Genomic DNA, 15,174 nt, shown 5'->3' with positions numbered 1-15,174 from the left:
TCTCTAGGCACTTTTCTCCTTAGCCAAACCCTAATATTGAAAGTGTGCTTGGTTGGAAGAAACACGCTGGGGGTAGGGGGAAGGTGCAGCAAAGTGAAATGGTCTACACTCCTTACTTCTTGGGACTACAATAGACTCTTACTCTCCAATTCTGGTGCGATTAGAGGACACCAAATTGGTGTTTGCACAGATCGGAGCGAAACAATATAAACTTAAAGCTTTTGCAGATGACCTTGTTTTGACATTGCAAGAGCCAGAATCTAGTACAAAAAGAGTGTTACAATTGATTCAGGACTTTGGTCGGGTAGCGGGCTTTAAACTAAACAAACAGAAAACTAAGGTGTTGGGAAAAAACTTGACAGATGCAGAGTCAGAACGGTTTCAGAGAGAAACAGAACTAACTGTGGTTAAAAAAGTAAAGTACCTAGGGGTAAACATAACAGCAAAAAATCTGAGTCTATTTAAGGATAATTATGAAAAATGTTGGTCTGAAATCAAGAGAGACTTGGACAGTTGGTCAAAATTGAAGCTTTCTTTGTTAGGCCGAATTGCTGCTATTAAGATGAATGTATTGCCTAAGATGTTGTTTTTGTTTCAAACATTGCAAATTGTGGATAAGACGGAGTGCTTCAGGAAGTGGCAGAGAGATATTTCTAAATTTGTCTGGCAGGGCAAAAAGCCCAGAATTAAGTTTAAGATATTAACTGATGCGAAAGAAAGAGGGGGCTTTGCCCTGCCAGACTTAAGGTTGTACTACGAAGCCGCAGCTTTCTGCTGGCTAAAAGACTGGCTACTTCTAGAGGACACTGACGTGTTAGACTTAGAAGGTTTTAACAATGCATTTGGCTGGCATGCATACTTATGGTATGACAAAGTTAAGATCAATAAGGCCTTTAAGAACCATATTGTCAGGAAAGCAGTGTTTAATGTCTGGACAAAATACAAAGACCTATTGGAAAATAAAACTCCAAGATGGCTATCACCTCTGGAGGCTAAGGCCCGAAAAAGACCCAATATGGAGGCCAAATGGCCGAAATATTGGGAAATAATAGAGAAAGAGGGCAACAATTGGAAATTGCAGAGTTTGGAAAAAATGAAAGACAAAGTGCGAGACTGGTTACATTACGCTCAGATTCAAGAAATTTTTAAAAAGGATAAAAAGTTAGGATTCCAGGTGGAGAAATCGAAGTTGGAAACAGAATTGTTAGAACCTAAGACTAAAGTACTCTCAAGAATGTATAACTTGCTGTTGAAATGGAATACACAAGATGAAATGGTTAAGTCGGCCATGATAAAGTGGGCACAGGATATTGGGCATAATATTATGTTTGAGGATTGGGAAAGGTTGTGGACCACGGGGATGAACTTCACGGCATGTAATGCTCTGAAGGAAAATGTAATGAAAATGATATATAGGTGGTACATGACCCCAGTTAAACTAGCCAAAATATGCCATGTGCCAGACAACAAATGTTGGAAATGTAAGGAAAATGAAGGAACATTCTTTCACCTCTGGTGGACTTGTCCCAGGGTGAAGGTCTTCTGGGAAATGATATATAATGAGCTGAAAAAGGTATTTAAGTATACCTTCCTTAAGAAACCAGAGGCCTTCCTCCTGGGCATTGTCGGCCAGATGGTGCCAAAGAAGGACCGAACATTCTTTTTGTACGCAACAGCAGCAGCAAGGATACTTATCGCCAAGAAGTGGAAAACTCAAGATCTACCCACTCTGGAAGAATGGCAGATGCAGCTGATGGACTATATGCAACTGGCTGAGATGACTGGCAGAATTCGAGACCTGGGAGAAGAGAGGGTTGAAGAAGATTGGAGGAAATTTAAGACTTATTTACAAAAATATTGTGACTTGGTGGAAAGTTAAGTAGGATGTTTGATCATAAATAATTGGCCACCACAAAATCGGATTGAAATGGGATGTAAAGTGAGATTAAGAGAAATTAATTTACAGAGGATTATATTTAAATAAGTGGTTATAAAATTTGCAAATTAGATGATAAATTGCTGGGAAAAATTTATGATGATGAAAATGGCAGCGGGAGATGTGAGGAAGTCCAAAGAAGTTATGAAACTCTGTTGAGATAAAAGAAAGGTTGTTTATCTTTGTACTTTATTTTGTAAAAACCCCTAATAAAAATTTATTAAAAAAAAAAACAAATTGGTGTTTGCAATTAAATCTGTGTTCACATCCATCTGACCATTATGTTTAGTTTGACCCCAAGTCTATACAACTAATTCCTTCCAAGCTGCAACATTTCCTTATAATGCAGCAGAATTTGTACATGGGTTTAAAGAAGAGCCACCCCAAGTGCGCTGAAGCAGAATCCCCCCCCCCATGTAGGTTATGTTTTGCAATTCAAACTTAATTGAACACCTTATCAAGCTTTGCCAGTCCTTTAAGAAAAAGCATTTGCTGGCACCTTTTGTAAAGAGAGAGAAAATTACACAAGGATGCATTTATTTATTTTACCCATTTACCGTATTTTTCGCTCTATAAGACGCACCAAACCACAAGACTTTTTGTGTTTAGTTTTTGGAGGAGGAAAACAAGAAGAAAAAAAATCTGAATATCAGAAGCCAGAACAGCAAGGGGGATCACTACACAGTGAAAGCAGCAATCCCTCTTGCTGTTCTGGCTTTTGGGATAGCTGTGCAGCCTGCATTCACTCCATAAGACGCACACACATTTCCCTTTACTTTTTAGGAGGGAAAAAGTGAGTCTTATAGAGCAAAAAATACGGTACCTTCAGATGAGACCATATTGACAAGGTACCCATCAAAGTCAGATTTGTCCAGAATTGTAGTGGTAAAGGCCTGGCAATCCTGTTGAACCATCAAATCTACATTTGTTACTAGAATTTTATAAGTCATGGGTTCACACTAGTTTACTACCTGGCTGGCTAAAAAAATAATTGGCAAAAAATAGCGAGGTAAATATAATGTGTCCTATGTTTAATACTCTATTTATTTAGTAGTAGCAGCCATTACATATGACTTTTTGTATAATTATTACTCATTTGTTGGGTAGGATCCAATCATCTTCTCTCCCTCATCTTCTGCAAAGGGAAGGGCTATCACATTTTTGCAGCATCTACCAATCATTTGTGCGCACAGATAGTTCTAGTAGCAAGTAAGCTATTCCTGTCGTTGCTTCCATTTTCTTTTCTAAAACTCTAAGAAGTAGTAATATTAACATAGCCCTTCTTTTATTGCAAAGCATTAGAGCATGAGGCAAGTACATTTTCATAGCTTTATTGCCTTCCATTTTCTTCTCGACACAATCACCATCTACTACAAAGAAGCAGATTTTGTTTGCAATTGTGACACAGAGGCAAGAGGTGGAATAGCATGCTTTAGTTCATTTGTACCTTGATGCAGAATAATCCAGGACAAATGCCTTAATGTGAGAAGTGTTCTGAGGACATTTGATTTAATTGGCATCTAGGGAAGGCCATTCTTATCTCACTAACACGAATGAGCAGCCTCCTCCTGATGGCAGTGGATCTGGATTGGGTCCAAGATTCCTGCATCTCAATATTAATCAAGAAAAGAACTGCTGCAATGAGAACTACGGTACATCATCCTTTCTGTTCTTACCACAAAAGTGGGCAGGGGAGGGAGATGGGGTGAGAATAAGGGGTTGCAAACACAAACACACACCCTTTATAGTATTCTGTGCTGTCCCCTCTTTCGGCTGGTCTGGAACCCCAGCAAGGTGAATGTGTGGGACTCTACCTATCCGACGCTGACCAAAGGGTAACGGCGGGGATAGCCGAGTTTTTGGTAGCAGTCCTCCAAGGAGCAGGTTAACAAGGAAAACCACTGATTCTAGACGTATATATATATATATGTATGTAGCCAACTGCAGCCTTTTTATATATATTTCAAGGCTTTTATATCTTATTTTCTCTTTTATGGTTTTATTTGTATAATGCCTAATAAAGGTTTGATAAGTAAGTAAGTAAGTATTCTAAATTTTCAGTGGTTGCATCAAATAAACTAGAATGTGCACATTCCAAGAACAAAACTACAAAATGCACAAGAGGATTTCCGAGCCTGGAAGAATGTTGCTGGCAAACAAAGGGACTGAGTTGCATTCAAAGACTTTGTAACCAGCTCTTTGCATTGCCCAGGTTTAGTCCCAACCCCCATACTCCCTCACCCACCTCGTGAAGGCTTCACAGAAGAGGAAACAATTGATCATATATACAGCAAGTGGGAACACTAAACCACTCTAGTGCAAAGATGACAGAACACAGAATTTCTTTTTCATATAAAAGTCTACCACGTTTATTCAATACAGACATATTAAAGACAAGTCCTGAAAACCAGGAACACAACTCCAACACTCCGTTACGAAGTGTATATATATTTATATTTTGTCAACAGCCGCTTCTGCTGATTGAGCCATTGAGGTTCTGTGTGTATTTATTCATTTTTATTTTTTTGCTTTTAATTTAAAAAGCTCATTTTTAGCTACCTTCTGTGAACAATGTGCCTCTTTGCCCTCAGCCTCTCACTGCATGTTAGCCAACCACTTTCCAGCATGAATATTCACATTTTTAAACGGCTACATGCAGCTGCAAAACAGATTTATGTAAAAGATAAAAATGGTGAAAACCCCGAGAGTCTCCAAAAAGAGAATTTACACATAATGCAAATGGTTCCAGTTGAGACAATCCAAAACAAGAGGCAACGTTTCTTTTCTCTCTTTTTTGTACGTGGATTGACTCACAAGGGAGATTTGGGGATCATAGACGGTGTAAAAGAGGCAAACCAAATACCCTTGGCTGGGCAGAGCCCCAGAGATTTGCTTATGACTGGCGGGGAGGGGGGGATATTTCTTAGAAAGACGGCTGTAACATGACCTCCTTTCTCAGAATCCAGTTTGTAGGGAGAGGAGGAGCTTTTAGAGAGAGAGAGAGAAAAAGGGGGGGGAGAGAAAAGCACAACAACTCGGATGGCAACGTGTGCGTCCTCAGGAGACTCCCAGCCGTTACAAAACACACAGGGTTCGCCCACAGCCCAGTCAAAACAAGCTCGGATAGGATTACGATCTCCAACTGCCTGGGGAACGCAACATGAACAAACAGAGCCTGGACGGGAAAGGCAGAAAGGGGTGACCTTGGCAGAAAAGGGTGGGGGGCGCAGTTCTTCAAACCAATTCATATTTGCATTCAATAGTGTACTGGCTCCACCCTCCCTTTCCAATAGAAAACATCTGACATGCCTTTACTGTTCAGCACCCCTCGCCCGCCCCCCTCAAGCAACACACCGGCGTGTGCGTAAAAATGATTCCACACTAAATAATGCCATGCGGGATGGTCCCTTTTTTTTTTGCTCGCCCCCCCCACCTCCCAAAAAGAGCAGGCTACTGCGGCGGTGGGGCACTAGCGTTCAGACGGAAAGCACAAATCCTGGCGCAGGAGGCAGATTCGGGTCATCTTGGCTGGCTCTTAGCTAGTCGACGGGAAAGGCTGCGAGGGCAACCGTCCAGGGCTGCATAGCACCACAATTTTCTTAATAAAGAGAGAACAGTGAGTCAGTAGCAGCCGTGGCTCCGTCCATAACGACGAGCTACAAAGAATAATAATCGTTCAGTGTCTCGTAGCAAATAGACAAGTCTGCTTCAAGTATATACGGCGCTGCCTCGATAATCCGCGTCTGGGGATTTGCAGTCGCACCTCGTCGCCGTCGCGTTTGCCCGCCCCCCCCCCCGCCATAAATCCCTAACTGTGTGTAGCGGAGAGGGAAAAGGTGCAAAGCCCCTTCCCATAGTCTGCCCCCTCGTGAAAGAGAGGGGGGTCTGTCGGCGATCGGGAGGGCACGGCTGCATCCCGGACGGGCAGGGTGGGGGCGTCAGGGCCGGGGCTGCAAAGCGGAGACGCCGTACGCCGAGGCTGCCGCCGAGTCTCCTTCTCCGCTGCTGCTGTGGCAGCAGCAGCTGCCGGTGGACGAAGCCGAGCCGGGGGATGCGGTGGCGGAGGAGGCCTCGGCCGGCGCCGTCGAAGGTGCCGTGGCCGCCAGCTGCAGTCGCCGGACGGCTTCTTTGATGAGGTTGCCGGACAGGATGAGTTCTTGGAGGAGGCGGTGCGGGTCGTCGTCCTCGTCGTCGTCGTCCTCGTCGCCCGCCGACAGCCGAGAGTGGTGCTGGCGCTGCTTCTTCCCGGCGCTCCGCAGCCAGCCCCGTCCGCACAGCTGCTTGGCCACCCGAGGGCTGCCCTCGCGATCGGCGGCGCTGGGCGGGGACGGAGGCAGCAGCAGCAGCGAGGCCGGCGACAGCGCGTGGGGCGGCCGCGGATGGTGGTGGTGCAGCGAGGCTAAGAAGCCGAGCCCCCTCGGGGACGAGTAGGGGGCCGCCCGGTCGCGGCCCTGGCGCTTGGGGGGCAGGCGAGGGGCCGGCGGCGCGCGGCGCTGGGCGCTGAGCTGCAGCACCTCGCCCAGCTTGGCCACCAGCGCGTCCACTTCCTTGGAGCCGCTGCTTGCCCCGACGGCGCCGCCCGGCAGCGACACGGCGTGCTCCAGCAGCAGGAAGCGCTCTGCGCCCGCCCGCCGGCAAGGCATGGCAGCAGCCGGCTCCGCTTTCCTTTCCTCCGCTTGGCGCGCACGCTGCCGCCGCCTCCGCTGCTCGTTCCGCAGCTACCAATGAGGCGCCCTCTCCGCTCGCTCGCTCTCAAAACGCTGTTGTTGCTGCTGCGGTTGGTTTGTAAACAATGGGTGACGCGGCCTCGGGCGCGTCCAACTGCTACAGAAGCGAGGGGGGGAAGCTCCGGCCCTGTTTGCCCACCTCGGCGGCCGTCGCTTCGCAGCCCGGACGGTACTGGGGGGGGGGGCAGACTAGTCGCAGCAAGGGCAGGCAGGCACGAAGGTGTCCTAAAATGAAGAAAGAAGAAAATGAAGTGCGGCAGCGTGTGGTTTTATTACCCCCTCAGACACACCCCTGTACTGAGTGCGCTCAGGTGGACTCGCCCGCTTTTTCAAACGCCGGCCTGTACAGTAGGGAGGCAGGGAGGAGGCGGGGCTGGCGTGACCGCCGCGGAGTCAGTGAGGTCAGAGCTCGACATGGCAACAAACCAGGCGGCGCGCGTACGCGCACGCGCAGAGCCGGCCACGCGCTCGAGACCTGCGGCGGCCCCGGGGTTGGGGGAAACGCGCTGCGTGGAGTTTAAAGCGGGAGGCCGTTGGGTGAGATGCCTCAGTGGCCGCGCTCGCCCAGCGCCCTGGTCTCGCTTGGTGTCCCTTCCAACTCTACAGTTCTGCTGTTCTGCAGCCCTTCCTAATCCAGCACAAGGCATGCTTTTTCGGGGTGGGGAATGCGGAGTACAGTGTACGTAAAGCACATTTGATTCATATCCCACCCACCACACGAAGAATCCTGGAAATAGTTCACTAAGGGTGCTGGGGATTGTAGCTCTGCGAGGTATCCCCATAATTTTAAAGCACATGACAACCCCTCCCCCCCACAAGAATCCTGGGAACTGTAGTTTCCCCTCTCAGAGCTACAATTTCCAGCACCCTTGCAGCTCCCATAAGTCTTCGGGGTGGGGGTGGCATGTGTTTTAAATTTATGGTGTGTACTCAACCTAGATCAGATGACATGGTCCTTAAGCCGTGTAATTTGCTGCATGTGGTTTAGGCCTTCCTTATCAAGACTTTTCTGTTCTGGGCTGCTTTTGTCTTTTATCAGACTGATCATGTTTTTATGTGGCAAACTTTGTTATTTTTTACTGTTTATGGGCCATGTTTCTATTTTATACTTGTGTGTTTTATATGTCTGTTTTATTATGAGATCATGGTGATATTTCCCATTATTTGAAGCCACCCAGAGTAAATGCTTATGAATTAAAGGGCATGATATAAATTCTTGAATTAAAAAAAATATATAACTGAATGAGGCTGGTGGTTTCTGATTAATGTGCTGTCAGTCCTAGGAAGGAGGAGAGAAACCTCAGGAAACACATGAGTGTGGCAGCAATTTCCCCTCCTGTTTGCAAGGAGGATATTGGCTGGGTCAAAATGCTTCTTGCAGTCCTTAACACAGTAGTTGTGGTTGACCATAAGTGATTGTTGGTAGACCTGGATAGAACTGAAAAATTCTTCTCAGTTGTCCAGGACATTTATCCTGGGTATGGGAAGTATATAATCTTATACTTTTCAGGCTTGTTGAATACTTTCTGTGTCCCTATTCAGGACCAGGGAGTCCTCCACACCAGCCTGCCCCCTGTCCCCCAAAAACAGTACTTCTGTCTTGTCAGGATTCAAGTAAGAGATTTCCTATGCAGCAGGGTCATTGCATGCACAGTGTTCATGCAGCAAGATCTTATACATGTTTACTCTGAAACAAATCAGACTGAACTCAGTGAAACCCACTTCTGAGTTAGGTCTCCATAGGTCTTTAATGATAAAGACCAGATAAGACCTCCTTTTATTTGCGAAAATGGAGATTGCTTTGGAAAATGAGTTTAAAACTAGTGTTGCAGATCTAAGTACATTTTCTAGGAAGTAAGACAATGGAGTAACCTCTGAGTAAACATGGATAAATTCATGCTGCAGCTGACTCTTAGGACATGAGTTTTCACATGCAATATGTTGCTTCAACAGATAGATTGGGACCAACTATTGGGTTGCAGGCTGACCTAAGATGGGTTGGGTTACAAGAGCAGCTCCATTAATATTCAAATGTATGGTTAAAAAAAGGGGTGGATTTCCAACTGCATGTTTTGAGTAAACACTTATCCAAGGTATATTCATGAAGTTGTCTGAAAAAGTGGGAGGTATCTACAGCCATAAGTAGATGTGGAGGGGGAAGAGCATGTGTGAAGCCCTATTTGTCTCTCATATCACTTTCCAAGAAACAAATACTGAGAACAAGTTTCCATCCTGCTTGGAATGGGTGCCATAGTTGGACCAGTCCCCCAAATGAGCTTGCTTGTGGCTCTGTAATACCTGCCGTGTTCCTAACTTCAATACATTATACAACTCAGTGATATAGGCAGATGTGACTGTCTATCACATCAGGATTATGGTGATGATATTTATTGCCAACCCTTCACTAGTAGTTTCCAGAGTAAGTTACAACAAATTGAAATTAAAAACAGCAGATTTCAGTCACAGGAATAGGGTGAGCCTTGCAACCACTCATCTCAGGTGTTAAAGGCCAAGGAAAGAGGTGCATCTTGAGGATTTGCCAAAAGCTGCATAGTGAAGAAGCCAGATGCACCTCTGTGGGGAGGGAATTCCACAACTTTGGGGAGAATGTCCTCTCCCTTTCGACTCTTTGTCACTACCACTTTTGGATCAAAGGAAAGTAGAAATGCCATAGCGATAGCCAGTGAAGGGCCCATCTGTCTTCCTATAAAACATACTGTTCCACGCCACCCCAATCTCTGATTCCATGGGTTCCAGGGACTTACTCAGGGTTCATGTTTCCTTTTGGAAATGAGGCACAGTGGAGACTGTGGTGTCTTTATGATATATGATTTATTCAACCTGAGCTTGCAATTGGGGTTGGGGGGAGGTTCACAACACCAACTCCCTAAAAGGATCTTGTTTCTCCCATAGCCACAACCTTGGATTCAGGAAGAGATCCAGCATAGTTCTCTCCCTGTCTGTTTGCTTCTTTGCTTCTAGGTCACATCACTGCATACCCATCTCTATCAGTCTTTGTCCTTCTAACTAACCACAAGCTGGGAGAAGGGCCCCACCCATTTGCTATCTCACACACAACCTCTTTCCTTTGTTTACTTTAATGCCCTATCACCCAGGCTATCATCTCAACACAGGAAACTGATGTGGCTTATATTTTAACACTTTCTGGATCAATGTTAGAAGGATCTTGCATGCAGCCTACTCCCTCCCTCCTCAAACTCATAACAATACAAAAGGAACAGTTCCTACAGATATAGTCAATGGGACTATATCAGCAAGTCCATATAATCTATGCATAGATTACAAGCCATGCACAGAGTTGGTCACAGCTCTCTGTTAGTTCATTCTGGAAGAATCTGGGCAATTATCCCATGGTGCCCCTACTAATGGTGTGAGGAAAATAAGACAAGCCTGTTTTTCATAGCCTGCCATGGCCTTTGGAGTGTCTCAGAGATGTGGGAAGTAGGATGAGGCAATCTGTTTACATAGGCCTGGAGTCCAGTCGTTAGAAGTTTCAATGCTCTGTTCAATACTGTAAATTTAGAGGAAATGTTTACATTTTTTCCTGCATATATGCTCTAGTGAAGTCTTGCCTTCAAGAGTGCCCTGACATGTTTGCAATTCCCTTTATGGCAATCTTCTGCAGGCTTCCATCTCCATTTTATTTATATTTCTGTTGCCAGATAATTCATAGTTTTCAATTCTATGGTGATATTTCTTGTCTTCTGTATGCACAAACTGTCTTTCCATCCAGCAGTGCATTGATTTGCAATTTCCCCCTCCTTTGAGAACATAGCCTGCATTATCAGAATTAGCAAAAGTGACTCAACCAGACAAGTTCACTGCCTGTACAGATTATTTTTGAGAAGTCTATAATAGAGGACAAGAACGATGCGAGGTGGGGTGGGGTGGTGTAATTGGAATGGCATCTCTTCAGGACACAAATACAAAACCAAGTAAACAAAAAAATTGAATTAACAACAACAACCAAAAGCTGATTAAATTCAAGCAGTGTGTGATGAATTCATAAAATCAATTTAGTGGTATGAGTTAGCCACACTGGGCATATTTTAAACTGTCTTGTTTATTCAATAATAGGTAGAATACTTTCAGATATATGTTAAAGTTATGTTATATATGGATTGGTTATCATTTATCTAGATGTCTATGTGTGGCTGCAGTTAGAGCCTCTGATCAATATTGCATTCAATTTTTTTAAAAGCATATTCTCTGTTGTCCCCTATTTATAAAATGTTAAATTCTGGGATCACGCAGGGATAGAGAGCAACAAGGTTATTGTATAGGGTGGCTGTTAGTTACCTGTGTGCAGAACAATGGCTTAATAGGGGGTGGCCCCTAATGAAAATCACATTCTGTTCTTCTTCCTGCCTTGTGATTCTACAATATCACAGTCTGAGAAGAAAAAGGGAAAGGAATGTGGCAGAATGCAAAATGAAACAGAAGCTTGCAACAATTTGTACTGTAAACATCAACTTTGCCAAGGCACTTAAGGTTGCTAAGTGATAATAAAGCACTCTCCAATCACAGAGGTGCAGAATCCAAGCACACCATGATAAGGAACTTGTTTTTAACATTTTCCCCACTAAACAAATATGTGGGTGTTCAGTGGTATGCATCTGTTTGGGTGCTTCGCTTGAGAAATTTTAGGGAGGGACTGGCTTCATGGCTTGGCAAACATCTTCATTAGACCATCTAGAAACAAAAATATTTGTTTGTTTTGTCCCTGCATGTGCCTGAATTTGCAAGTTAATACTGGGTGCCGCCTGCCAAGCACCTCTTTCATTTCAGCACAGCCTCGTGCAGAATCCTTGCACAAACCTCGTAGGATCAATAGGATTGTGCAGAATCAGAGCTGGCAGATTGGGAATGGTGAGGGCACAGGACAGGCGCTCAGGAATTGTTTCCTCTCCCGCTGGGTTGCCAACTGACTGGGATGGGGACACACTTGGTCTGGCTTGGCATCGTGCCTTTAACAGCAGCTTGGGGGGCTTTTCATGGCATGGAGTAAAGCACTGCCACCTAATCAAGGTTGGCACATCAGGTTCCTGTTCAAGGCAGTAAGGCACTAGAGCAGATGCTGACAGAACAGTTGGCAACCCTGCTTGGAACATATTGCAGCCCATCAGGTCTGTGTATCTGTCTGCTTACGTGGTGTGAAGAAGAGAAAAATAGAGAAGGAACAGGAAATATTTTTGCTTCTTCCCTCCCAGGAGAGGAGGGGAAAGGACATCACACAGGGCCTTCTCTACCAAATACAGTACATTTTTGTGGTCACAGTCGGCATATCAGCAATACGGCTCTATGGTCTTAACCCTTACACATTCTAACTAGGAAGAATATGCATTGTTAGATTTGACTGTATATCTCCCACAAATGTCTCCATTTTTCACATCCAGCTTGTGAAATATTGGTGCGTGAGAGAGAAATTAGATATACAATCAAAAGAGGAAAATGAAACCCTGTTTTTAATACAATATAAACCTACAGGTTTCAGATTTATGTATATCACTTAGTTTTTTGCCCCCCTTTAAAAAACAAAAACAAAAAACCTACCACTAAACCTAACTTCAGTGGAGAAATTACCATGTGAAGGGGTGGAGGCAAGTGGGACTGAGTATACTGACGCTTGCCCAATCCACCCCTGTTTTCATCACCTTTTGCAGGTTGGAAGGAAAATGTTTGGAGTGGGGGAGGAGGCTCTGTGGAGGCTCCTTGTATTTTTTGGAACCCCTTTCTCTGGTATCTAATTGCCCCTCATTGCTAAAATATGAAATATGCATCAACTGAAAGAGAGACGGATTTACATATTCTAAAGTAAACAGGCAACTCCACACTCGTGTGCATTTGAGTCACATATGACTATGCACATGCTCACATTGAAGTAGGACCTGGGAGACCAGGGTTCAAATCCCCACTCAGCCACGAGTCTCAGTGGGTGACCTTGGGTCAGTCACTTGCTCTCGGTTTAATCTACCTCACAGGGTTGTTGTGGGGATTAATTGAGGAGGGGGAGAACCATATACACCATCTTGAACTCCTTATGGGGAAGGGGAAAGGTGGGATATAAATTCAAATAAATAATCTGCCTAAGACTGACCAGCCCTTCAGATAAAGGAGTTCTTCAAAGAGATGACTGTTCTCTGACTGCTCTTCAAAATAGAGGACTGTCCTCTGTAAAGTGGAAGGCTCTGCAGATAGAAAGATAACATCTGTAGGCATTTAGATTCACACAGTGGGACATTAATACTAAATGGTGTTAAGCCTTTCTCTGTTGTGTCAGGCCCTTATAGGTATGTATGTCTATTTTCTTTAATGTTTTATCATTACAGTTTTTCCCCTTCACATGCTGAGATAAAAAATCAGTTAGTGCTGCTTCTTTTTTTAAAAAAAAAATCAGTTAGTGCTTCTCAGATGTTTCCCTTGATGATCTGTTAAGCAACCTGAATTATAATAAATCCTTAAAGTCGGCAATCAATAAACAAGTTAATAATGATGAATCACAGTATGTTGCTTGTGTGGTATTTAGGTTACAAGCTTAGAGATGAAAGAGACTTGCTTTGCGTGTGTTTCAAGACGGTTGTGTGCATTGAAGCACTCATTCCGCACAATAATGTATCTTGTTACCTTGGATCTTAAACTTTGTAAACACAAACTTGCATATATTAATAAAAAATTACATTCAAAAAATTCATTCTGTGTGTAAACAGAAGCCCAGGGAGTGGGGGAGAAGACATGCATTGTTGACTTTCATTCTCTTATGTATACTTTTAAAATTTTAGTTTTAAAAAAGCAGCAAGTACAATCACTTCACTAAGGTTGTCATCTCCCCTCTCCTGCAACTGGGCTCACATGTGCTTAATAATTAAATTCAATAGCTAAAGCCTTCCTAAGAAGAATATTCCCTTGCAGAAAAAACACTGTACCAGCTACATTTTCTGCCCCCAGATGTTGGATTACAACTCCCGTTATCCCTGATCATTAGCCTTCCTGGCTCGGGCTGAATGTGAGTTGTACTTCAACCACAGCTAGAGGGCATCACATTGGGCATCCCTGAAGTCTAGTTGTATTGGGGGAGGGGCAACATCTCAGTGGTTGAGCACATGCTTTCATGCAAAAAGTGCATAACCCCTCCATATCCATGTAGAGATGGAAAAGACCATTGCCTGAAACCCTAGAGTGTGTTGTCTATCAGTAGATGATACTGAGCTGGATGGACTATGTTCTGACTCAGTAGACCGCAACTTCCCAGCTTCCTAATCATACGTTACAGTTCAGAAATGAAACGTCAGTGACTTGTAATTCAAAGATGCTACGCATTTGTTGTCATTCTGAACATGTTGCTACCATTAAGTAACAAACAATAAATTAATTGCTCATGTCACCTTTCCAATGCTGACTGACTGTGTTCTAATTCCATCTAGGTGGAGATGAAAAAGAAGATTGCTTTGTTCTTGAAGGCAGCTGCAGCTACTCACCTCCCAAAGGTCCAAGTGGGGAAGAAAAACTCTGATGTAAACAATCAAGACAAACAGAGGTTGGTGATTACATTTTCTGCTGCCCAGGTGAAAGATGTGTAGGGTCCTTTGTGCTATTGGGAGGAATTCAGTTGGAAAGAGGTCAATCAGCACAATAAGAACCCTCATGCAGTTGATAGTTTGATTATGCACAAACCTGCAATCACAAAGCAGTGACTGATGTTTGACATTCTTCAGTGGCTGCTCCTTCAGCAATTTGCCATAAGGCATTTTCACTCAAACAAGGCAGATTCAAAGTTTCAAAATACCAGTGAGCAAGGAACACCTGGAGGCAGAACCAGGTAGGTTTCCTTTATGTTGCAACTGGGCATAATCTAGCTTCTCTTAGTAACTGAGAGAACTGTTTGCATCCCAGGAGATAATCAGACTGAATTCTTACAGCTGCTTAGATGCACTTATTCTTTTGACTGGTGAAAGGGGGACAGATTGACATTGCAGCTTTTAATATACTAACCTGTTCTCTCTCAAAAAAAGTTCTTTTGCCATTATTTTAAAGTTCAACCTTATCTTACAAAACTAAACTTAAATCCCCATGCAACCACTTTTCTCAACCTCTTTCTCTGCAGGTGGGGGCCCCATGCCCAGTATTCTCTAGTGACTCTGATATATGATCTCTTATGGTCCCCTGCATTTGTTCCCACCTGCAATTCTTACGTTTTGATAATTCAACGGTAAATTACACATGTCAAAAAGTAAAGGAAGATACTCATAAGTTAATATTGCATACATTATTTGTATACAAAAATAGTTTTAAATAACTTAATCGACTAAACAAATAAAAATAATTGACTAAAAGTTGATAAATATATATGTAAAGTTAAAGTAACATTTCACTATGTTTTCTATGCTGTGTGTGGCAGGGGTATTGTTTTCATTTGGTACTATGTTATATGTTTTGTGAAATTGTATTGTAAACTGCCCCGTGATCCTCTGATGAAGAGTGGTATAAAAATTT

General features: G+C 43.8%; 1 protein-coding gene across 1 annotated transcript; it reads right to left on the bottom strand.

The window, feature by feature from the left end:
- Positions 1-4,276: 4,276 nt before the first annotated feature.
- On the bottom strand, positions 4,277-6,837 carry LOC310849365 (GSK-3-binding protein-like). Its single transcript, XM_083749517.1, has one exon. The coding sequence runs from the start codon at positions 6,577-6,579 to the stop codon at positions 5,875-5,877; it is 705 nt and encodes a 234-aa protein (XP_083605643.1). The 5' UTR covers positions 6,580-6,837; the 3' UTR covers positions 4,277-5,874.
- Between the last annotated feature and the right edge of the window lie 8,337 nt (positions 6,838-15,174).

The sequence above is a fragment of the Podarcis gaigeae genome (genome assembly GCF_964106915.1).
Source record: "Podarcis gaigeae genome assembly, chromosome: 7".
In the NCBI taxonomy this organism is placed as follows: Eukaryota; Metazoa; Chordata; class Lepidosauria; order Squamata; family Lacertidae; genus Podarcis; species Podarcis gaigeae.
The sequence above is the reverse complement of the archived record's forward strand: the minus strand, read 5'-3'. Positions and strand labels throughout refer to the sequence as shown.